General features: G+C 52.4%; 1 protein-coding gene across 1 annotated transcript in view; it reads left to right on the top strand.

Annotated features, from left to right (window-relative positions):
• Window positions 1-25752, top strand: part of MAST2 (microtubule associated serine/threonine kinase 2) — a gene marked incomplete in the record, with an annotated part of 180255 nt that overhangs the window by 73896 nt on the left and 80607 nt on the right. Inside the window, 1 exon segment of the mRNA XM_073593962.1 lies at window positions 13821-13852. Coding sequence (XP_073450063.1) covers window positions 13821-13852 — 32 coding nt within the window.

The raw sequence follows: 25752 nt of genomic DNA, 5'->3' as shown, positions 1-25752 counted from the left end.
ATGCGGTGCAGGAAACGCACAGGAATCGCCGCAGATTCCGCACCGCATCAGTGTGAACCAAAACTGAACTTTGTGACATTGGTCCAGCTGATGTAACTATACATATTCCATGGCTGGCTGATCCCCGTAGATGGGGAGTATCCTAGCTGAGCGGTCCTCCAGGTGACCTCCTGCATAGTAACCACAGGGGGGGCGCTTTTCAGAAAACTCCTTTTTAACTTTTCTCAGTGAATACAAAGTGTTTTCTGATTGGATGAGGGTGGGGAGGTGAGGTCACAATCTCCCCACCTTGTCCAGTCAGGGAATGACTTGTATTCATACAAGGCATCCTGTGAATGGTGCCCATGCTATGTTGATGACCCCCTTGTGGCTACAATGTAGTAAGGGGGGGGGGGGGGGCACTTGGCACGGGAACCGGAGGACAGAGAGGATCACTCTATTAGTGATGGCTACTACAGCGATTCTCTGCTTCCTCAGGGATCGGTCAGGACTTCGATCGATCCAAGACAGTAGACCAGTAGAACTATGCAAGAAATCCCAACGTCCGAGTTCAGCTTGAATTTCTGATTGGTTGCCATGGGTGAGGGCATATAAATTCCTCTATATTCTTTTCCTGCACGCCTTGCAGAAGATGTCCAGAAAGGCCCAGGGATGACTTTACCCCCACCCAAATATAGTGTTACACTGGGAAAGGCGATCCCGCGTCCTGCGAATCGTGCGCTCAGCGAGTAATCTGATCCGTCATTCACACACACAATGAGGATTCACCCGGAGTCGCACACCGCCTGATCTATTATTGATGTCACAAGGAGTGGAGTCAGCCGAGCGTCTTCTCATCCCCCGGCACCGCCAGCCACACCGCTCCTCCTATTGGCTTCAGTCTGAAAATATGTTCACCGTCTCATAACTGTTCCGATTTAAAAAAAAAAAGAACTCCGGGCAAAAATCCCCCTCCCCATACAGTGAAGCTGTACTGGCACTGCATGGGTTAACTGCTCTTCTTGTCTAGGGGATTGTAGAGCGGAGATATACTCACCCAATCCTCCAAGCACAAGACCGGTACCTGCCACTCCTGCTCCCCCCCCCCGTGGTCTCTTGAATGGACTGTTCCTGGTGTCATCATGCACATAGAATGGCTCTGGATGCGAGGAAGGCAGGAACAGTCCACCGCTTGACATGGGGGAGCACCGCTTTCTGGAGGATCGGGTAAGTAGAGCTTTTCCTTGCGCCCCTGGACAAAATGAGCAGTTAACCCATGCAGTGTGGGGAAAACATTTTGCACTGAGCTCTTTAAGCGTGTCAAAGCAGAATTGAACTTTATTGGTAGAGTGGGGGGGAGGCTGGACCCTTTGTTAGTAGAGTGGGAGGAGGCTGGACCCTTTGTTAGTAGAGTGGGAGGAGGCTGGACCCTTCGTTGGTAGAGTGGGGAGCGAGGCTGGACCCTTCGTTGGCAGAGTGGGGAGCGAGGCTGGACCCTTCGTTGGCAGAGTGGGGAGCGAGGCTGGACCCTTCGTTGGCAGAGTGGGGAGCGAGGCTGGACCCTTCGTTGGCAGAGTGGGGAGCGAGGCTGGACCCTTCGTTGGCAGAGTGGGGAGCGAGGCTGGACCCTTCGTTGGCAGAGTGGGGAGCGAGGCTGGACCCTTCGTTGGCAGAGTGGGGAGCGAGGCTGGACCCTTCGTTGGCAGAGTGGGGAGCGAGGCTGGACCCTTCGTTGGCAGAGTGGGGAGCGAGGCTGGACCCTTCGTTGGGCAGAGTGGGGAGCGAGGCTGGACCCTTCGTTGGCAGAGTGGGGAGCGAGGCTGGACCCTTCGTTGGCAGAGTGGGGAGCGAGGCTGGACCCTTCGTTGGCAGAGTGGGGAGCGAGGCTGGACCCTTCGTTGGCAGAGTGGGGAGCGAGGCTGGACCCTTCGTTGGCAGAGTGGGGAGCGAGGCTGGACCCTTCGTTGGCAGAGTGGGGAGCGAGGCTGGACCCTTCGTTGGCAGAGTGGGGAGCGAGGCTGGACCCTTCGTTGGCAGAGTGGGGAGGCGAGGCTGGACCCTTCGTTGGCAGAGTGGGGAGCGAGGCTGGACCCTTCGTTGGCAGAGTGGGGAGCGAGGCTGGACCCTTCGTTGGCAGAGTGGGGAGCGAGGCTGGACCCTTCGTTGGCAGAGTGGGGAGCGAGGCTGGACCCTTCGTTGGCAGAGTGGGGAGCGAGGCTGGACCCTTCGTTGGCAGAGTGGGGAGCGAGGCTGGACCCTTCGTTGGCAGAGTGGGGAGCGAGGCTGGACCCTTCGTTGGCAGAGTGGGGAGCGAGGCTGGACCCTTCGTTGGCAGAGTGGGGGAGCGAGGCTGGACCCTTCGTTGGCAGAGTGGGGAGCGAGGCTGGACCCTTCGTTGGCAGAGTGGGGAGCGAGGCTGGACCCTTCGTTGGCAGAGTGGGGAGCGAGGCTGGACCCTTCGTTGGCAGAGTGGGGAGCGAGGCTGGACCCTTCGTTGGCAGAGTGGGGGAGCGAGGCTGGACCCTTCGTTGGCAGAGTGGGGAGCGAGGCTGGACCCTTCGTTGGCAGAGTGGGGAGCGAGGCTGGACCCTTCGTTGGCAGAGTGGGGAGCGAGGCTGGACCCTTCGTTGGCAGAGTGGGGAGCGAGGCTGGGACCCTTCGTTGGCAGAGTGGGGAGCGAGGCTGGACCCTTCGTTGGCAGAGTGGGGAGCGAGGCTGGACCCTTCGTTGGCAGAGTGGGGAGCGAGGCTGGACCCTTCGTTGGCAGAGTGGGGAGCGATGGCTGGACCCTTCGTTGGCAGAGTGGGGAGCGAGGCTGGACCCTTCGTTGGCAGAGTGGGGAGCGAGGCTGGACCCTTCGTTGGCAGAGTGGGGAGCGAGGCTGGACCCTTCGTTGGCAGAGTGGGGAGCGAGGCTGGGACCCTTCGTTGGCAGAGTGGGGAGCGAGGCTGGACCCTTCGTTGGCAGAAGTGGGGAGCGAGGCTGGACTGCCCTCACTTCCTGTCTGGTAAGACTGTTGTCACTAGGACAGGAAGTGGAGGGAAATCTCTCTAACGGACCCCGGATAGCAGGAATTTTAATCCTCCTGCAGACATTGGTAACCAGAAAACGTGTTTGGCTTGCGATCCGCCGATCCTCTGATCGTGTTTTGTTTTGTCTGCTGGGATTTGTACAATGAGGGAGGTGATTGGGAGGGGGGGGGGGGGGGAATCAGTGAAGAATGATCAGACTCTGCTAATCCATCTCTTCTATGGTGGGATTGATTCTAGAACAAGTCCCCATTCATGGGCTGTGGCGGGTGACTTAGTCCGGACGCTGTGATTCAGCATTACTCGCCGTCAGCTGACGTGCCGCCGAGCGCCGTGCTTGGTACCGGTGTCAGGACTCCGCCGTCTGCTCCTCCGCTCCATCCTGACAAGGAGTGACGCGAATCGATCGTTATAAATAGTCGCTCCAACTGTTCTCTGCGATTATTCCTCCAACATTCGCCGGCTGGAGCTGACAACACTAAAGGTTCCTTTGTTTATCGTGCTAAAAAAAGCCGCGCCTGATATTTGTGCTGCGTTCGTCATATCATCCCGAACGTCTTGATGGGTTATTTTCAGATCCAGTAGAATGGAGTCAGGAGGTGGGCGGTCCTGAGGTTTGCGGGATTCCTTTACCTGGCGCTTCGCCCCCCTGGCAGCCATCTTGCGGTCAGCGGGGGTTACTGGGAGGTAATGGTTAATTGTAGATATAAAAGTCTGAACCTGAGAAGATAAATGTCATCTGTATTATGAAGCACTTCCTGTTCTAGGGTGACAACACTCGCCATAGTGTGTCTGTGGAGGAGCAGCGTTGTCACCCCAGGACAGGAAGTAAGTTAGGACTGCAGAACACCTCCCCCCGGTCTTCAGTGTTCTGTAGATCACATAGAGGAGCTGGGCTGAGAGCACCACTTGAGATTTCAGTGCAGAAGAAGCCGCGTTGGACGTTCTGACCGATGACGTCACAGACTTGTAGACATGTAATAAGGGTTAGAACTTCTGTTCTGGGGACAACAGTACTTCCTATTTCAAGAAGGGAAATTCCCCCCCACCAGCTTTATATTGTCCTAAAATAAGAGGAAATGAGGGACGTTTCATCCTTCTGTTAGACAAACACTCATCACTGTTCCTGTGTGTCCAATTCTACACACCTGAAAGAAAGGAAGAAAAAATGTTTGTTTGATGATGGAGATCCTGGGGATTGGATGGCACCGATTGGCTGCATGAAGACCAGAGGACACTGGCTGCCTAGAGATCAGGGGGCACTGACTGGCTGCCTGCAGATTGGGGGAGGGGGTGCAGATTGGCTGCCTGCAGATTGGGGGGGGGGGCAGATTGGCAGCCTACGGATGGGGGGGGGGGCGATTGGGGGGTGCAGATTGGCTGCCTGCAGATTGGGGAAGGGCACAGATTGGCTGCCTGCAGATTGGGGAAGGGCACAGATTGGCTGCCTGCAGATTGGGGAAGGGCACAGATTGGCTGCCTGCAGATTGGCAGCTTGCAGATGGAGGGGGGGGGGGCAGATTGGCTGCCTGCATATTGGGAGGGGGCGCAGATTGGCTGCCTGCAGATTGGAGGGGGGGAGCAGATTGGCGGGGGTGCAGATTGACTGCCTACAGATTGGGGGGGAGGGGACGCAAATTGGCTGCCTGCAGATGGGGGGGAGGGGGGGGCGCAGATTGGCTGCCTGCAGATGGGGGGGAAGGGGACAGATTTGCTGCCTGCAGATTGGGGGGGGGGGGGTGCAGATTGGCAGCCTGCAGATTGGGGGGGCGGGGTGCAGATTGGCTGCCTGCAGATTGGGGGGGCGGGGTGCAGATTGGCTGCCTGCAGATTGGGGGGGCGGGTGCAGATTGGCTGCCTGCAGATTGGGGGGGGCGGGTGCAGATTGGCTGCCTGCAGATTGGGGGGGGGGGCAGATTGGCTGCCTGCAGATTGGGGGGGGGGCAGATTGGCTGCCTGCAGATGGGGGGAGCAGATTGGGGGGGGGTGCAGATTGGCTGCCTACAGATTGGGGGGGGGGACGCAAATTGGCTGCTTGCACATGGGGGGGGGGCGCAGATTGGCTGCCTGCAGATTGGGGGGGGGGGGCAGATTGGCTGCCTGCAGATGGGGGGGGGGAGTAGATTGGGGGGGTGCAGATTGACTGCCTACAGATTGGGGGGGAGGGGACGCAAATTGGCTGCCTGCAGATGGGGGGGAGGGGACACAGATTGGCTGCTTGCAGATGGGGGGGAAGGGGACAGATTTGCTGCCTGCAGATTGGGGGGGCGGGGTGCAGATTGGCTGCCTGCAGATTGGGGGGGCAGGGTGCAGATTGGCTGCCTGCAGATTGGGGGGGCGGGGTGCAGATTGGCTGCCTGCAGATTGGGGGGGGGCAGGGCACAGATTGGCTGCCTGCAGATTGGGGGGGGGAGGGGGCACAGATTGGCTGCCTGCAGATTGGGGGGCACAGATTGGCTGCCTGCAGATTGGGGGGGGGAGGGGGCACAGATTGGCTGCCTGCAGATTGGGGGGGGGAGGGGGCACAGATTGGCTGCCTGCAGATGTGGGGGGGAGAGGAAGCAGATTGGCTGCCTGAAGATTGGGGGGGGGGGAGGCGCCGATTGGCTGCCTGCAGATGGGGGGGTCGCAGGTTGGCTGGCTGGCGATCTGGAGGGTACCAGCTGCCGGAAATTGTAGGGCGCCGACTGGCTGCCTCGAAGTACAGAGTGGTCGTGGGGCGCTATTTTTGATCTCATCCCACAAGCCGGCTCCTTACTCTTCACATAAACTGACGTTGAGCCTTTTTTTATACTCTTTCTTTTTCTGAGAGCTTGTAAAAACTGTCGCTGATCGTAGACGGGTCTTCCCGCTTTCTTTCATTGGCCGGGTCCTCTGGCAGCAGATTTTGCCTCGTCCAATCTGTGATTTCATCTTTGACACGATCTCTAGTGAGGGCGCGTGCTCTGTGCGGAGAACTTTCTGCAGGTCGGCATGTCGCCGCCCCTCCCCCAGGCTTCGATATAAACGTTATTGATGTTAAAGATTAACTTTCCTTCCTGTGCGCCCTTCTCCTGCCCTTTGGATGTGGGGCGATCTCTGCGCAGATGACGAGCCTGCTGTAATAATTGGCTGTTTCTTGGTTTGCCGCTGCATCCGTTGCACCATCTGCTGTCAGAAGACAGAGAATTAATAAGTACCCTCCACACTCTGCCTTGAGGCGCGCGCTATTACAGATGGCGCAATATTTGTGCCAGGGTTGTGGACATATTTCCTATCGCCCGAAGCGGCTGATTGAAGCGCCCCGTGGTGTCTGCGCACCCCCCCATCGTTCTCTCTAGAAAGCTGCAATCGAGGAGTGAAATGTGGAATAAAGTTCAGCTGGAGTTTAATGAGAGAGGCGGCTCAAAGTGATGAGAAGAATACAGGATGGGCGCAGAGCAGGGGGACCCACAAAAAGATGCCCCCCTCAGGTGCCGGCCTGCACATCAGATGAACACACATGTCCGTGCAGAACTCGTCCAAATACATCAATGAAATAACCATTTTACCTGCCAAGAGATCTGTAACTCTGTTCATCCAGTTTTGTGATCCAGGAACCCCTGCCAGATAGGATAGCGAGGTCCTGGACCTCTCCGCAGACAACACTGAACTTAAGCTATAGAGCTTAGTCCAGGGCCCGCCCCAGTCTCTGATTGGACAGTGAAGCAGGAGCACACAGATCACCTGATCCCTGGACCCCCATTGCTGGATGGACAACACTGTATAGTAGAACCTGATTGGCTTATGGGCTGCCCCTCCCACAGTGGCGTTGTATTGTGCAGATTACAGATTACTAATATCAATAGATATTACACATCTGTGCTTGTTCCATGTACCAAATGCATTGATTTTTTTTCTTGTACATTATTTTTTAGTCGCACAATTGGGAAGGTCGGCTCGGGGGCCCTGTGACCGGACCAGCCTGGTTTTGTCGTGTGCTGGAATAACCATACAGGAAATTGGGCGACGGTCTAGCCCTGCAGAGCTTCCCTTTATAATGACCTTCACTTATAAATGTCATTAAAGTTATAGAGAACATTTGGTTTTGTTAACTGTGCTTAAGCAGTGTCCTTAAAAAAATCTACCTGTGTCCTGAAAAATCTACCTTTTGTCCTGACTCCCGATTGAAGATTAGCAGGGTTCTTCCTTTGCCAAGGCCCTCCTGACTTCAGGTCGCTCCACTGTGGCGAGGCCCTGCCGACTTCAGGTTGGTTCCCCACGTGGCGAGGCCCAGCTGACTTCAGGTCGCTCCCCTGTGTCGAGGCCTTGCCGACTTCAGGTCGCTCCCCCGTGGCGAGGCCCTGCCGACTTCAGGTCGGTTCCCCACGTGGCGAGGCCCTGCCGACTTCAGGTCGGTTCCCCGCGTGGCGAGGCCCTGCCGACTTCAGGTCGGTTCCCCCCGTGGCGAGGCCCTGCCGACTTCAGGTTGCTCCCCCGTGGCGAGGCCCTGCCGACTTCAGGTTGCTCCCCCGTGGCGAGGCCCTGCCGACTTCAGGTTGCTCTCCCGTGGCGAGGCCCTGCCGACTTCAGGTTGATCTCCCTGCAAGGCACAGCTGCCTGCACAGGGAGGTACTAGAGCAAGATACATGGGTAGTAGAGCTACCTATAAAATGAGGTACTAGAGCCAAGCCAATTAGAGGAGAGTAGAGCTGCAAGGAAGCTTGGGGGGGGGGTTCAGGCTCGCTGTGCACTCTGTACGTAGTGCACCCCAAACCCTGCACTCTCTCTGAATTCTGCATGTTGTACATAGCGTGCTCCTGAACTCTGTGGGTAGCATGTAGCGCAACCATACTCCTGATTCAGCCCCCGATGAAAGTTTGACACCTCTGATCAAAGACTTGGCTGCCTCTGACTACTAGTCTCACCAGCTTTGGAGTGAGATTTGTTGATGTCTCTACTGTGCTGATCACTGTTCTCCTTGCTGGAGAGGAAGCCATACCTGAGGAGCTGCAGTGCAAGGATCTCCCTGCTTCTTCCATTCTTCAAGTTCTATACTTTTGTGCACCCCAACCACCTCTATCATTACCCCACTAGGCATGGGATCACCAGTCATCGGGGACGGCTCTGACACGAGGATGAAAAGTCCTACCTCTACCAAGATGGCCGCCTCCACAAAGTGAGACAGTGCACAACAAGGCATTGGGAAAAGATCTGCAGCCAATCAGTCTATACAGACAGGGCGGCGTCACTCGGTAAGGCCTCTCGGTACTACATTTGAGGGCCCTGCAGACACTTTTTAGGATTGTTAGGATTGTGTGTGTCACTTTGAAACAATATATATATATATATATAGACTGATTGGCTGCAGATCTTTTCCCAATGCCTTGTTGTGCACTGTCTCACTTTGTGGAGGCGGCCATCTTGGTAGAGGTAGGACTTTTCATCCTCGTGTCAGAGCCGTCCCCGATGACTGGTGATCCCATGCCTAGTGGGGTAATGATAGAGGTGGTTGGGGTGCACAAAAGTATAGAACTTGAAGAATGGAAGAAGCAGGGAGATCCTTGCACTGCAGCTCCTCAGGTATGGCTTCCTCTCCAGCAAGGAGAACAGTGATCAGCACAGTAGAGACATCAACAAATCTCACTCCAAAGCTGGTGAGACTAGTAGTCAGAGGCAGCCAAGTCTTTGATCAGAGGTGTCAAACTTTCATCGGGGGCTGAATCAGGAGTATGGTTGCGCTACATGCTACCCACAGAGTTCAGGAGCACGCTATGTACAACATGCAGAATTCAGAGAGAGTGCAGGGTTTGGGGTGCACTACGTACAGAGTGCACAGCGAGCCTGAACCCCCCCCCCAAGCTTCCTTGCAGCTCTACTCTCCTCTAATTGGCTTGGCTCTAGTACCTCATTTTATAGGTAGCTCTACTACCCATGTATCTTGCTCTAGTACCTCCCTGTGCAGGCAGCTGTGCCTTGCAGGGAGATCAACCTGAAGTCGGCAGGGCCTCGCCACGGGAGAGCAACCTGAAGTCGGCAGGGCCTCGCCACGGGGGAGCAACCTGAAGTCGGCAGGGCCTCGCCACGGGGGAGCAACCTGAAGTCGGCAGGGCCTCGCCACGGGGGAGCAACCTGAAGTCGGCAGGGCCTCGCCACGGGGGAGCAACCGACCTGAAGTCGGCAGGGCCTCGCCACGCGGGGAACCGACCTGAAGTCGGCAGGGCCTCGCCACGTGGGGAACCGACCTGAAGTCGGCAGGGCCTCGCCACGGGGGAGCGACCTGAAGTCGGCAAGGCCTCGACACAGGGGAGCGACCTGAAGTCAGCTGGGCCTCGCCACGTGGGGAACCAACCTGAAGTCGGCAGGGCCTCGCCACAGTGGAGCGACCTGAAGTCAGGAGGGCCTTGGCAAAGGAAGAACCCTGCTAATCTTCAATCGGGAGTCAGGACAAAAGGTAGATTTTTCAGGACACAGGTAGACACAAATTAAGAATCTGAGCTGCTATCTGTTTCTGGGTAACAGAAGAGTAACATTTGGCATCATAGTATCAGTATCACAGAGTACAACTGAGCAGACATATAAAGAGTCAGAGGGCCGCAAGCTGCCCACTATAGACCCCTGAAGTGTCCCTCCCCCCTCCGGTAATCATGTCCCCGTGTACACAGAGCAGAGAGGATGGAGTATGAGTCTCTGGCCGGTATCTCCTCATCTCCATGTGGATGTAATTTCCTCCGGGTAAATCAGTTTTCAGTCGGCTCCTTGAGCCTGAACAGAGTGGGTGGAAGTCGGCTCAATAGCAATCTATTAGATTTGTGGGTTTTATGAGAGCAGAATTGCTGCAGTAATATCATTAGCCAAATCTTTCTTCTCCGTGTGACGCTTCGTTAGATCTCCTCATTATGTCCGAGGAGCAATACATGAGCATAATATGAGGCTATACACAGTGTATGGAATGACATCAGACCCTGTGTGGTCATCATCTGTCATGTCATCTGTCACTATTACCTCTAATTAGCTGGACGAGCTGCTCTTCATTTGTGACATCGGTAACTGCTCAATTCTTTGCAGTAATATCCTGAAGGGGGAGCCTGGGCCGTGCTGGGTATAGTAGTAGTGTCCTGAAGGGGGAGCCTGGACCATACTGGGTATAGTAGTAATGTCCTAAAGGGGGAGCCTGGACCATGCTGGGTATAGTAGTAATGTCCTGAAGGGGGAGCCTGGGCCACGCTGGGCATAGTAGCAATGTCTTCAAGGGGAAGTCTGGACCATGCTGAGTATAGTCGTAATGTCATGAAGGGGGAACCTGGACCATGCTGGGTATAGTAGTAATGTCCTGAAGTGAGAGCTCAGACCATGCTTGGTGGTGGTGGTAGTAGTAGGTTTTTGAAGGGGGAACCTGGACCATGCCAGGTAGTAGTAATGTCCTCATGGGAGAACCCAGATCATGCTGGGTATTGTAGTAATTTCCTGAAGGGGGAGCTCAGACCATGGCTGGTAGCAGTATTGTCCTGAAGGGAGAACATGGACTATGTTGGGTAGGGTAGTAGTAAAGTCTTGATGAGGTGGCCCGAACCATGGTTGGTGGTAGTAGTGATGTTTTTGAAGGGTGAACTTGGATCATGCCAGGTAGTAGTAGTGTCCTGAAGGGGGAAACTCGGACCGTTTTGGGTATTGTAGTAATATCCTAGGGGGAGCCTGGATCATTTTTGGTAGTAGTATTGTTTTGAAGGGGTAGCCCGGACCATGCTGGGTATAGTAGTAATGTCCTGAAAGGGGGAGCCCAGACCATGCTGGGTATCGTAGTAATGTCCTGAAGGAGGAACCCTGGACCATGCTGGGTATAGTAGTAATGTCCTGAAAGGGGGAGCCCGGACCATGCTGGGTATAGTAGTAATGTCCTGAAAGGGGGAGCCCGGACCATGCTGGGTATAGTAGTAATGTCCTGAACGGGGGTGCCCAGACCATGCTGGGTATAGTAGTAATGTCCTGAAAGGGGGAGCCCGGACCACGCTGGGTATAGTAGTAATGTCCTGAAAGGGGGAGCCTGGGCCATGCTGGGTATAGTAGTAATGTCCTGAAGGAAGGAACCCTGGACCATCCTGGGTGGTAGTAATGTCCTGAAAGGGGAGCCTGGACCATTCATGGGTTGCTCCCCAGGAAAATCGGTATGGTTGAGTGTGTGTTGATGGGATTGGGGACCAGGATGATCCCCAGTGATGGGTCCTCTTGGAAGGATTACCCCTCTTTTTTTTTGTTCTGAATTATGGATATGAAGACTTTACAGATCTTTGTGTTAGATTGTTCCTGGAGGTTATTATAGCTTCTTGTTGCCACCAGTGGAAGGTTGGTGCTTGTTCTGGTCTATGATGGGTCAGGGAAATCCAGGAGCTGTAGAAAGGTCCCTGGTGTCCCCCTCACCTGAGCTCAGTATGGCCACCACCAGCCCATCCCGTCTGAGCTCAGTCTGTCCATTGGTAGCCGGGGCCCTGTGATAGACCTCCATACTGGCACAGTAGCTCTGAAGTCCAGCGGGTCTGGAGTTCTGCTCCACGTACAGCTGGTTCCGGACGCACAAGCCAGGAATCTCCATATCCTTCCATCTGCTGTGAAATCTGGTGCAATCATCAAACATGAAGGATCTACTGGATCCCGTCCATGAGGAGCGGGCATGATGATAATGAGTGTAAGCGTGTTGATGGGATTATACTGGTGACCTGAACATTAATCTGAGATTCCTACCCCTCCCTCCCTGGCACTGTGTGCAGAGGCAGCGGCTGCAGCAGACATGGGAGCTCAGGGATGGACACCTCCAGGTCAGACACAATATCTGTCACCTCATCTCCACCAAACCTTGAATCCTCCTCTCCATACATGAAGCTGGAGTCTGTGTACATGTTTGTGGTGGGTGTCGTAGTCTGTGTACATGTGGGGGGGGGGGGAGGGTATAGGAGTCTGTGTGCATGTGATATGTGTGTGTGTGTGTGTGTGTGTGTGGGGGGGGGGGGGTATAGAAGCTTGTATACATGTGGGGGGATGGGAGTCTGTATACGTGGGGGGTGGGGTAGTGTATGGGAGTTTGTGTATGTGGGGGGTTATGGGAGTCTTTGTACATGTGTTACAGTCTGCAAAACACACACACTGCTGGGGGACACTCTGCAAAACTGGAGGGGGGGGGACTGCAAAACTGACATACCCCTGGAGGATGCTCTGCAAAAGTGGGGGGGAAACTCTGCAAAACGGACACACTGCTGGGGAGACACTGTGCAAAACAGACACACTGCTGGGGGGGACACTCTGCAAAAATGACACACTGCTGGGGGGACAGTCTGCAAAACGGACACACTGCTGGGGAGACACTGTGCAAAACAGACACACTGCTGGGGGGGACACTCTGCAAAAATGACACACTGCTGGGGGGACACTCTGCAAAAATGACACACTGCTGGGGGGACAGTCTGCAAAAATGACACACTGCTGGGGGGACAGTCTGCAAAACTGACACACTGCTGGGGAGACACTCTGCAAAACAGACACTGCTGGGGGGACACTCTGCAAAACTGACACACTGCTGGGGGGACACTGTGCAAAACAGGCACACTGCTGGGGGGACACTGTGCAAAACAGGCACACTGCTGGGGAGACACTGTGCAAAACTGACACACTGCTGGGGAGACACTCTGCAAAACTGACACACTGCTGGGGAGACACTGTGCAAAACTGACACTGCTGGGGAGACACTCTGGAAAACAGACACTGCTGGGGGGACACTCTGCAAAACTGACACACTGCTGGGGGGACACTCTGCAAAAATGACACACTGCTGGGGGGACAGTCTGCAAAACTGACACTGCTGGGGAGACACTGTGCAAAACTGACACACTGCTGGGGGGACACTCTGCAAAACTGACACACTGCTGGGGGGACACTCTGCAAAACTGACACACTGCTGGGGGGACACTCTGCAAAACTGACACACTGCTGGGGGGACACTCTGCAAAACTGACACACTGCTGGGGGGACACTCTGCAAAACTGACACACTGCTGGGGGGACACTCTGCAAAACTGACACTGCTGGGGAGACACTGTGCAAAACAGGCACACTGCTGGGGAGACACTGTGCAAAACTGACACACTGCTGGGGGGACACTCTGCAAAACTGACACACTGCTGGGGGGACACTCTGCAAAACTGACACACTGCTGGGGGGACACTCTGCAAAACTGACACACTGCTGGGGGGACACTCTGCAAAACTGACACACTGCTGGGGGGACACTCTGCAAAACTGGAGGGGGGGCACTGCAAAATTGACACCCCTGGGGGATGCTCTCCAAAAGTGGGGGGACACTCTGCAAAGTGACACCACTGTCACCCGGTTTTACCAAAATCTATGTGGACTCCGCTCTCCCCGGCATTGTGTGTTCATGGGACATGTATCTCCCACCATCCCTGTGCTGAATTTGGGGTCTGTAATACATTTAGGAAATCTGGGAGATATCACCGGTAACTGAAGTATTAGTTTTGATGCTCCGGCACTGAAGTGTGTGTTGTATTTCTGGGTAGGCAGTTAGCTTGTCCAATCAGAGGCCTCCTCCTGCCCCCCCACAATAAGCTCCTTACCTTCCATCCTCGGGGATTTGTGTCTTCGGTTTTGTTTTGCCGTTTTCTTATCTTTTGGTCCAGAGACCATCAAATCTCAGGTGTGAATGGCGCCATCTGCTGGCCGTATCGGTAGTTGTGTCAGGGAGGGGATGGCGGAACTTCTTCCTGTGTTTTTGTCTTGTGACTATTTTTTTTTTTCCTTTCTGGTCTCTCACCTGCGAACACTGACTCTGTCTTGTCTCTTTCTTCCAGAAGGAACTGAGTCTCCCCAGAAGAGGAAGCTTGTAAGTGAATTTCTTCTTATTCTCAGACTGCTGTGTTGGCGTGTTTTTTGTCTTCCGGTCTGTCCATACACAGGACAATGATTGGAGAAGAAATATCTTTACAACATCCCTGGCCTGGCTCTGATAGTGAATGGAAGGGTTGTATTTGGACCCCAGTCATGGCCAAAAATATTGGCACCCTGCATTTCTGTCAGAGAATGCCGCACTTCGCCCAGAAAAGTGTTGCAATTAAAAATGTTTCGGCATTCTCATGTTTTATTTCTTGTGTTTTTTGTATCGGTGTGACACAAAAATCTGACGAATTTCAGGCAAAACTCCAAAAACAGACAAAATTATTGGCATCTTCTCCAAATTGTGAGAAATAATTGCGTTCTAAGTTCAAGTATCCACCTGAAGACCGGCAATTTCTGGAACTTTTTGTGTGAAATTTTTTTGTTTTTTTTTGTTAGAAAATTACTTAGAACCCTGCAATGCTTGTGTCTATCTATTAAAGGTTCTTGCAGTAAAACCAAAGAAACTCAGACCTCTGTGGTATATCAATGTGCTTCTACTGAACAAAAAATGCTTTGCATACAAAACAATTACAATATAATACAAAGCTGACAGACAAACCTAAAACAAGAAAAAATGCTACCTACATACTAGCAGAACTTTGGTCTGTATACAATAAGAATACAAGAAAAGCTCCTCTTATAGAAACTTCACCATCTTCTTGGCCATAAGGACTTTCTGACGATTGTAGGAGATCGGGGCGAAAAGCGTCTTCAGATCCTGGCAGAGACCTTCCTTGGTGTCGTTATAAAGTCCTCGTCTCAGTTTGTGGTGTTGTCTTTTATTTGGAAAGTTTTAAGAAGCCAATCCCATTTGGACATATCCTTATATATATTACACTCCATGTATATTATATACATAAAAAACAGATCAGATTCAATATATATATATTTTTTTTTCTTAACACAGAGGCCCTAGAGAATAAATTGGTGGGTTTTGCAATTTTTTATGTCGCTCTGTATTTGCACAGGGTTTTTTCAATTTTTTGGGGGAAAAAAATTTACATTTTTTTTATATACTAATGCATTAAAACGCACCCCAATTTTTTTGTAAAATTATGAAAAGTTGAGTAAATAGATACGAATGTCATGCTTTAAAATTGCGCACGCCTGCACAACGGTGACAAACGATGTAAATGTTACTATCCATAGGCGGTGATTTAAAAGCCTTTGCAGGTTACCAGTTTAGATTAACAGAGGAGGTCTGGGGATAGAATTACTGCCGGTGATCCAGAGTTTGCAGCGATACCTCACGTGTGGGACGATCGCTGTGTGCATGCGGGAACGACGCACACGTTTGTCTTTACGTGCTAGCATGGGGGGAGGGGGGCACTTTAATCGCCTCCCACCCGCCGTATAGACAACTTCATTTGACGTCGCCCAGTCTAACCACTATTGCCCAAATGACGTGGCTCTTTACCCATGTAATCGGCTGTGTCCAATCACAGCTGATGACTTGTAAACACGCAAGTGCCCTTCATCAGCTCTCCTTGCCTCTCGCTAGCAGAGTGTGAGAAGAGGAGAGCCAATCGGAGGAGACCTGTGCTGATTATTTATTTAAGGTACATATAGCGCCGTCAATTTACGCAGTGCTTTACATATACATTGTACATTCACATCAGTCCCTACCCTCAAGGAGCTTACACTCTAAGGTCTATACCTCACATTCATATACTAGGGACAATTTAGACAAGATCCGATTAACCTACCAGCATGTTTTTGGAGTGTGGGAGGAAACCGGAGTACCCGGAGGAAACCCACGCAGGCGCAGGGAGAACGTGCAAACTCCATGCATGTAGTGTCATGGTTGGGATTCGAACCCTTTTTACTGCTAGGTGAAAGTGCTATCCACTACATCACTGTGCCGCCATTATCAGTGAGGCCAGTCAGTCCTTGCCCATCAGTGCACATCAGTGAAGGAAAAAAAAATAACGGTTTGCAAAATTTTCTGACAGAAACTTAAAACAACTTATTTTCTTATTTATTTATTTTTTTTATGCAAAAAATAAAAAGCCCCAGTGGTGATTAAGTACCACCAAAAAAAAGCTCTTATTTGTGGGGAAAAATTGATGGAAAAAGAATTTTGGTACAGCGTTTCATGACTGCGCAATTGTCGTTCAAATTGTGAGAGCGCTGAAATTTGGCCTGGGCAGGAAGGGGATGAAAGTCCCCTGTAGGTAAGAGTGGTTACATTTTATTATTATTTTTTTTTTTTTTACACAGATGCGTAAACCTTTTTTAAATTTTTTTTTTATTTATTTTTTGTTAATTTATTTTAACTGTAGGGGGGATGGGGGACTGACTGGCTTACATTACCAACCGCTGAGCCTGGGAATCCATCCGGTGCCGGCTTGCTATGGCAAGATGGCCGCTGCTCATCTCTAGGCCCTTGGAGGACTGGAGTGACGCCATGGTGTCACTTCCCATTCTCAGGCCATGGCTTTTTTTTTTAAAGCAAAAGATTATTATTATTTTTTTTTTTTTTTTTTATTATTTATATTTTGCTTTTAAGGGTAAAGGAGAGATTTGGGGTCCTTTAGACCCCAGATCTCTCCATAAAGGGACCTGTCATGCTGTATTGTTATTGCTGTTTACATTCCTTATAGCAAAAAAAGTGATCAAAATGCCAATTGGTGCCCATAAATGATGCCCATCGGTAATGCCTGCCAGTAACTCCTCATCAGTGCCCATCAGTGTCGCCTTTCAGTGCCCATCAGTGCTCCATATTAGTGCCCCTCATCAGTGCCACCTCATTGCAGCCTCATCAGTGCCCGTCGGTGCAGCCTCATCAGTGCCCGTCGGTGCAGCCTCATCAGTGCCCGTCGGTGCAGCCTCATCAGTGCCCGTCGGTGCAGCCTCATCAGTGCCCGTCGGTGCAGCCTCATCAGTGCCCGTCGGTGCAGCCTCATCAGTGCCCGTCGGTGCAGCCTCATCAGTGCCCGTCGGTGCAGCCTCATCAGTGCCCGTCGGTGCAGCCTCATCAGTGCCCGTCGGTGCAGCCTCATCAGTGCCCGTCGGTGCAGCCTCATCAGTGCCCGTCAGTGCAGGAGAAAACTTACTTATTTACACAATTTTATAACCTAAACAAAGAAAAACTTTATTTTTTTCAAAATTTTCAGTCTTTTTTTTGTTTATAGCGCAAAAAATAAAAACCACAGAAGTGATCAATTACCACCAAAAGAAATCTCTATTTGTGGGAACAAAATGTTAAAAATTCTGTTTGGGTACAGTGTAGTATGACCGCGCAATTGTCATTTAAAAAGCGACAGCGCTGAAAGCGGAAAATTGGCCTGGGCAGGAAGGGGGGAAATTTCCCGGTATTGAAGGGGTTAAAGCATGACGTGTTTAGGTTTCTATTTACTTGGCGTAACATCATATTTCACATTATACAAGAAAATTGGGGTATATATTAGGTTTTGTTTTTTGTTTGTTTTTTTATTCATTACTAAACCCAGGACTCTGCATTCACTATATCTGATCTCCCCAGGAGCCTGCACTCACTATATCTGCTCTCCCCAGGACTCTGCATTCACTATATCTGCTCTCCCCAGGACTCTGCATTCACTATATCTGCTCTCCCCAGGACTCTGCATTCACTATATCTGATCTCCCCAGGAGCCTGCATTTACTATATCTGCTCTCCCCAGGAGCCTGCATTCACTATATCTGCTCTCTCCAGGACTCTGCATTCACTATATCTGATCTCCCCAGGAGCCTGCACTCACTATATATGATCTCCCCAGGACTCTGCAGTCACTATATCTGGTCTCCCCAGGAGCCTGCATTCACTATATCTGGTCTCCCCAGGACTCTGCAGTCACTATATCTGGTCTCCCCAGGACTCTGCACTCACTATATCTGCTCTCCCCAGGAGCCTGCAGTCACTATATCTGGTCTCCCCAGGACTCTGCACTCACTATATCTGATCTCCCCAGGAGCCTGCATTCACTATATCTGCTCTCCCCAGGAGCCTGCAGTCACTATATCTGGTCTACCCAGGACTCTGCAGTCACTATATCTGATATCCCCAGGACTCTGCATTCACTATATCTGCTCTCCCCAGGACTCTGCAGTCACTATATCTGCTCTCCCCAGGACTCTGCAGTCACTATATCTGCTCTCCCCAGGACTCTGCAGTCACTATATCTGGTCTCCCCAGGACTCTGCAGTCACTATATCTGGTCTCCCCAGGACTCTGCAGTCACTATATCTGGTCTCCCCAGGACTCTGCAGTCACTATATCTGCTCTCCCCAGGACTCTGCATTCACTATATCTGCTCTCCCCAGGACTCTGCAGTCACTATATCTGCTCTCCCCAGGACTCTGCAGTCACTATATCTGCTCTCCCCAGGACTCTGCATTCACTATATCTGCTCTCCCCAGGACTCTGCATTCACTATATCTGGTCTCCCGAGGTACACAGAACATTAAGATGCAATTATTTCAGTAAATATAAACAGCTAAATACCTTTTCTCATCAGCTGTATATAGCAGTCTTTGACATCTATCAGTGTCTGGTTAAAGCTTGTAGGAGGAGTTTTCTGACTGTCCTATGAGACTGCAGGACCCCTGTCTGGACAGTGCTGATTGGCTCTGTGCTGCTAGCTACCATAACCCTGGTATCCTCTTCTTCAGCGGGCGGTCCGCTTTCAGATAACAGTGGTCCCTGCAGCGGATTCTCTGCAAAAACGCTTTTATCGGCGGCGGGAGAGGCCGCACTCTGGTGCCCTCCGCCGCTTATCTGAGGCGTTGGTAGAGGCGGAGGCGATTGGATCCTTCTCCTGGCTTGACATGGAGATGAGTGAGGGGAAGATGACCCCCACCCGTCTCCATATCATTGCAGGGCTGAAACGACATCAAAACCTCACTTCCGCCCATAGCTCTTAAAGGGACATTTTTTTATTTTTTTTTTCATTTTTTCAAATGCCATAATTTTTATTTATTTTTTTTATTTCATTTTAGTGTAAATATGAGATCTGAGGTCTTTTTGACCCCTTGCAATAGGAATAAAAGTGACACAATTTTTATTTTTTTTTAAAGAACAGTGTAAAAATAAAAAAAAATTTAAAAACGCGCCCCGTCCCGACGAGCTCGCGTGTAGAAGCGAACGCATACGTGAGCAGCGCCCGTATATGAAAACGATGTTCAAACCACACATGTGAGATATTGCCTTGATCATTAGAGCGAGAGCAATAATTCTAGCCCTAGACCTCCTCTGTAACTCAAAACTGGTAACCTGTAGAAATTTTTTAAACGTCGCCTATGGAGATTTTTAAGGGTCAAAGTTTTACACATATTTACAGTTTTGAGTTAGAGAAGGTCTTTTGCTTTTGCTCCAACGATCGTGACGATACCTCATAGGTGTGGTGAGAACACTGTTTACATATGCGGGTGCCACTTGCGTATGCATTTGCTTCTGCGCGCGAGCATGGCAGGACGAACGCTTTAATTTTTATTATTCTATATTCTTCTTTATGTTGCTTGTTTTTTTTTTGTTTTTTTTTTTGTTTTTTTTACACTGTCTCTTTCATTCCTATTACAAGTAATGTAAACATCCCTTGTAAGAGAAAAAAAGCTTGACAGGACCTCTTTAATGTGAGATCTGGGGGGTCAAAAAAGATCTCATGTCTCACATTTACACTTAAATGCAATAATAAAAAAAAAAAAAAAGTCCCTTTAAGGCCATTGGGCAGAAGTGACGTTTGGCTTCGCTTCCATCATCCAACCTCATTGAATCAAGTGGGAGGGACATCTTTCCCTCTCTTGACACAGTGCCTCTCCCGGGGGAAAGGATTGGATCGTCTCCGCCACTACCGACGCCTCTGGTAAGCGGCAGGAGGGGGGTGGGCACCTCTCCCGCCACTAATAAAAGTGATCTCACGGCGAATCTGCCGCAGAGACCACTTTTACCTGAAAGCAGACCCCCTGCCATTTCAGAAAATACCCGGCTTATGACCGCTATCTGCAGCCATAACCCCGGCATTCTACGTCAAAGTACCGACGTATAATGACGGTGGGCAGTCCAGAAGTGGTTAAAGAAAAGGATCCAGTCCTACACGGTGAGGGGGAGGGTGGTCACTGATGTTTTGGGATTGCTCTGCTGCGTCAGGCACTGGATGTCTTGGCCGTGTGCTTGGAATTATGAAGTCTGAGGACTACCAAAGAATTCTGGGGTGCAATGTATGCCCAGTGTCAGAAAGTTGGGTCGCCATCAGAGGTCATGGGTCTTACAGCAGGATAATCGCCCAAAGCACACCTCAGAATGTACCCAGAAATGGTTTAAGACAAAGCGCTGGAGAGTAATGAACTGGCCAGCAATGAGTCCAGACCTAAATCCTGTAGAGCTCCTGTGGATAGATCTCAGGGACTCCTCCAATCGGAGAGACCTGGAGCAGTTGGCGAAAGAAGAGTGCTCCAAATTCCAGGAGAGGTGGAAGAAGCTCATTGATGGTTCCAGGAAGCCATTGATTTCAGTTATTTCTTCCAAGGGGTGGGCTACCAAATATTACATTGAGGGGACCAAAAATTTTGTCCAGTCCGTTTTTGGAGGTTTGTGTGAAATCTGTCAGATTATCCTTTTTGTTTTTTCTCCACTTTTTCTTGTCATACCGATACAAACACAAGAAATAAACACCAGAATGCTGAAACATTTGTCATTACAACAATTTTCTAGGGAAGTGGTTTTTGGACAGAAATGCCGGGTGCCAATATTTTCGGCCATGATTGTATGTGATCAATGTGGAGATTTCTGTTTGAATTGCTCAGGTTTGGCCATGTGCTGGTATGCAGTGATCGGTCGGTGGGGGAGGAGCAGTCATGTTTTATGACCTGCAGTCCTGAAGCCAGAAATGTCTGTCTGATGAAGGCTTGGTGTCACCTACTCTGTCCAATGTACCCAGCAATGCCGGTGTCACCTACTCTGACCAGTATATGGAGCAATGCTGGTGTCACTTACTCTGTCCAATGTACCCAGCAATGCCGGGGTCACCTACTCTGTCCAATGTACCTAGCAATGCCCCGGTCCCCTACCTCTATCCATTATACGGAGCAATGCCGGGGTCACCTACTCTGTCTAGTGTGCGGAGCAATGCCGGGGTCACCTACTCTGTCTAGTGTGCGGAGCAATGCCGGGGTCACCTACTCTGACCATTATACGGAGCAATGCCGGGGTCACCTACTCTGTGCAATGTACCCAGCAATGCCGGGGTCACCTACTCTGACCAATGTACGGAGCAATGCCGGGGTCACCTACTCTGTCTAGTGTACGGAGCAATGCCGGGGTCACCTACTCTGTCTAGTGTACGGAGCAATGCCGGGGTCACCTACTCTGTCTAGTGTACGGAGCAATGCCGGGGTCACCTACTCTGTCAATTATATGGAGCAATGCCGGGGTCACCTACTCTGACCAATGTACGGAGCAATGCCGGGGTCACCTACTCTGTCCAGTGTACGGAGCAATGCCGGGGTCACCTACTCTGCCCAGTGTATGGAGCAATGCCGGGGTCACCTACTCTGTCCATTATATGGAGCAATGCCGGGGTCACCTCTTCTGTCCAGTGTACGGAGCAATGCCGGGGTCACCTCTTCTGTCCAGTGTACGGAGCAATGCCGGGGTCACCTCCTCTGTCCAGTGTACGGAGCAATGCCGGGGTCACCTCCTCTGTCCAGTGTACGGAGCAATGCCGGGGTCACCTACTCTGTCTAGTGTGCGGAGCAATGCCGGGGTCACCTACTCTGTCTAGTGTGCGGAGCAATGCCGGGGTCACCTACTCTGACCATTATACGGAGCAATGCCGGGGTCACCTACTCTGTGCAATGTACCCAGCAATGCCGGGGTCACCTACTCTGACCAATGTACGGAGCAATGCCGGGGTCACCTACTCTGTCTAGTGTACGGAGCAATGCCGGGGTCACCTACTCTGTCTAGTGTACGGAGCAATGCCGGGGTCACCTACTCTGTCAATTATATGGAGCAATGCCGGGTCACCTACTCTGACCAATGTACGGAGCAATGCCGGGGTCACCTACTCTGTCCAGTGTACGAGCAATGCCGGGGTCACCTACTCTGCCCAGTGTATGGAGCAATGCCGGGGTCACCTACTCTGTCCATTATATGGAGCAATGCCGGGGTCACCTCTTCTGTCCAGTGTACGGAGCAATGCCGGGGTCACCTCTTCTGTCCAGTGTACGGAGCAATGCCGGGGTCACCTCCTCTGTCCAGTGTACGGAGCAATGCCGGGGTCACCTCCTCTGTCCAGTGTACGGAGCAATGCCGGGGTCACCTCCTCTGTCCAGTGTACGGAGCAATGCCGGGGTCACCTCCTCTGTCCCGTGTACGGAGCAATGCCGGGGTCACCTCCTCTGTCCTGTGTACGGAGCAATGCCGGGGTCACCTCCTCTGTCCTGTGTACGGAGCAATGCCGGGGTCACCTCCTCTGTCCTGTGTACGGAGCAATGCCGGGGTCACCTCCTCTGTCCAGTGTACGGAGCAATGCCGGGGTCACCTCCTCTGTCCAGTGTACGGAGCAATGCCAGGGTCACCTCCTCTGTCCAGTGTACGGAGCAATGCCGGGGTCACCTACTCTGTCCAGTGTACGGAGCAATGCCGGGGTCACCTCCTCTGTCCAGTGTACGGAGCAATGCCGGGGTCACCTTCTCTGACCAGTGTACGGAGCAATGCCAGGGTCACCTCCTCTGTCCAGTGTACGGAGCAATGCCGGGGTCACCTCCTCTGTCCAGTGTACGGAGCAATGCCGGGGTCACCTCCTCTGTCCAGTGTACGGAGCAATGCCGGGGTCACCTCCTCTGTCCAGTGTACGGAGCAATGCTGGGGGGGTGTTGCAGTGGAGAAGGTGCCCCATCCGACCCCCCCCCCCCCCCCCCCCGGGGTCACAGAACAGGATGCAGGTATCGGGAGCCCTCTCCTGTGTTATGCAGCAGTTGCCGCCCCCTTGCGGGTCACCCGGGGCTGTAAATTAGGCGGATTAATTGGAAACAAACAGTTGTTTCTGGCCGCTAATACCGAGCAGGTGAGATAAACCGGCATCTGATTAACTTCTAATCCGGTAATGAGATCAGGCGGCTGGGTGTCGGGGCAGAGGTCTTCTCATTTCCCCGGTGAAGGGCAGGCAAGGGGCCCTCCACTCTGGACAGGTGCCGACCATTAAGGGGCCCCCGGGGGCCTGTGTGTGTGTGTGTGGGAGGGCGGAGCTTTCTCTGTGACCTGGATGGCTTTGTATTGCCATAGAATTTGTCCTAATACCTGCAGGCTGGGATGGGCTCTCCTCATTGGACGGTATAGGGGGGGGTCAGGCTGGGATGGGCTCTCCTCATTGGACGGTATAGGGGGGGTGAGGCTGGGATGGGCTCTCCTCATTGGACGGTATGTGGGGGGGGGGGGCCTGGGGGGGCAGGCTGGGATAGGCTCTCCTCATTGGACGGTATGCGGGGGGGGGGGGTGAGGCTGGGATGGGATCTCCTCATTGGAGGATCCTCAGATCTGTGTACAATGTCCCCCCCCACACCCTCAGATCTGTGTACAATGTCCCCCCCCCCACACCCTCAGATCTGTGTACAATGTCCCCCCCACACCCTCAGATCTGTGTACAATGTCCCCCCCCACACCCTCAGATCTGTGTACAATGTCCCCCCCCCCCACACCCTCAGATCTGTGTACAATGTCCCCCCCCCACACCCTCAGATCTGTGTACAATGTCCCCCCCCCACACCCTCAGATCTGTGTACAATGTCCCCCCCCCCACACCCTCAGATCTGTGTACAATGTCCCCCCCACACCCTCAGATCTGTGTACAATGTCCCCCCCACACCCTCAGATCTGTGTACAATGTCCCCCCCCACACCCTCAGATCTGTGTACAATGTCCCCCCCCCACACCCTCAGATCTGTGTACAATGTCCCCCCCCCACACCCTCAGATCTGTGTACAATGTCCCCCCCCCCACACCCTTAGATCTGTGTACAATGTCCCCCCCACACCCTCAGATCTGTGTACAATGTCCCCCCACACCCTCAGATCTGTGTACCAATAAGTGCCCCATTCATCCAGGAGTAGGCAGCATCTGAGCTTTTGTAGAACTAGGAGGTACTAGGAGTCCCAGGAGGCATTGCAAGACTCTGCCATCCACAGGCATGACTTCCTGAGGATGATGGGATTTGTAGTCTCAATACAGCTGGAGTGCTCAACCCCCCCCCCCCGCCTTAACAATCACATGACTGAATTCAGAGGCCTGGAGTGCCCCTTTAATTCTTCAGCATCTAATAGCTGAACCCCAGTTTTAGGTGGAGGGCCCCTTTACCCTCATACAGTCCCCCCCTCCCCCCTCGGGTGTGGGTCTCGTCCGTCCTCTGTCTCCAGCTGTTCTCTGCGCTGATTAAAATAATTTGTTTTATCCGGACGCACAGATCCGGGGCGAGCGCTGCGCATGCAGGTATTCATTATCCACAATGGCGGTCAGCAGCATCTGGATTTATCTATTCGGGAGTCCTTTTATATCGCCCAATACTTCCACAGCATCCCGTCTGAGCCCCAATCTGTCCAATCCTCTGAGCCCGGGGAGCACCGATCTGTCCAATCTTCTGAGCCCGGGGAGCACCGATCTGTCCAATCCTCTGATCCCGGGGAGCACCGATCTGTCCAATCCTCTGATCCCGGGGAGCACCGATCTGTCCAATCCTCTGATCCCGGGGAGCACCGATCTGTCCAATCCTCTGATCCCGGGGAGCACCGATCTGCCCAATCCTCTGAGCCCGGGGAGCACCGATCTGTCCAATCCTCTGAGCCCGGGAAGCACCGGTCTGTCCAATCCTCTGATCCCGGGGAGCACCGATCTGCCCAATCCTCTGAGCCCGGGGAGCACCGATCTGCCCAATCCTCTGAGCCCGGGGAGCACCGATCTGTCCAATCCTCTGAGCCCGGGGAGCACTGGTCTGTCCAATCCTCTGAGCCCGGGGAGCACCGGTCTGTCCAATCCTCTGAGCCCGGGGAGCACCGGTCTGTCCAATCCTCTGAGCCCGGGGAGCACCGGTCTGTCCAATCCTCTGAGCCCGGGGAGCACCGATCTGTCCAATCCTCTGAGCCCGGGGAGCACCGATCTGTCCAATCCTCTGAGCCCGGGGAGCACCGATCTGTCCAATCCTCTGAGCTCGGGGAGCACCGATCTGTCCAATCCTCTGAGCCCGGGGGAGCACCGATCTGTCCAATCCTCTGATCCCGGGGAGCACCGATCTGTCCAATCCTCTGAGCCCGGGGGAGCACCGATCTGTCCAATCCTCTGATCCCGGGGAGCACCGATCTGTCCAATCCTCTGCAGGCACATACCATATGGATGACTTGGTAATCTCCCTGACTATTCTATTCGGATCGATTGAAGAATATTCGGTTGTGTTGCTCTGCATTCAGTCTCTGATTACACGGAGCTCTGTTGTTCTCTGGCCAGCAGGGGCGTCTGGAGGAGTCCAGTTACTGGCAGTGATGGGAATTCTGGTGTCGGGAACCGTCTCCTCCACGTTCTGGACGAGCGACATGACCGATCGTAGAATAATGTACTGTATATGTAAAGCACTGCGTATACCGACCGCACCTTACAAGTATCTCCTAATAAATACTGGAATAGGAAGTTATTATATAATGGAGTTTAACCACTTGAGCTTAGCGAGGTTTTACCCCCCTCCATGGTCAGGCTGTTACTATTCAGCACTGCGCTGCTTCACCTGGGAATTACGCGGTCATGTGACACTCTACACAAATCACATTTCTAAGCATTTTCTTCACACAAATAGAGCTTTCTTTTTCTGGTATTCGATCACCGCTGCATTTTTTTTATTTTTTGCA

This window comes from Aquarana catesbeiana, linkage group LG07 (genome assembly GCF_042186555.1).
Source record: "Aquarana catesbeiana isolate 2022-GZ linkage group LG07, ASM4218655v1, whole genome shotgun sequence".
Taxonomy (NCBI): domain Eukaryota; kingdom Metazoa; phylum Chordata; class Amphibia; order Anura; family Ranidae; genus Aquarana; species Aquarana catesbeiana.
Note: the sequence above shows the minus strand (reverse complement) of the source record. Positions and strands in the feature narration are given on the sequence as shown.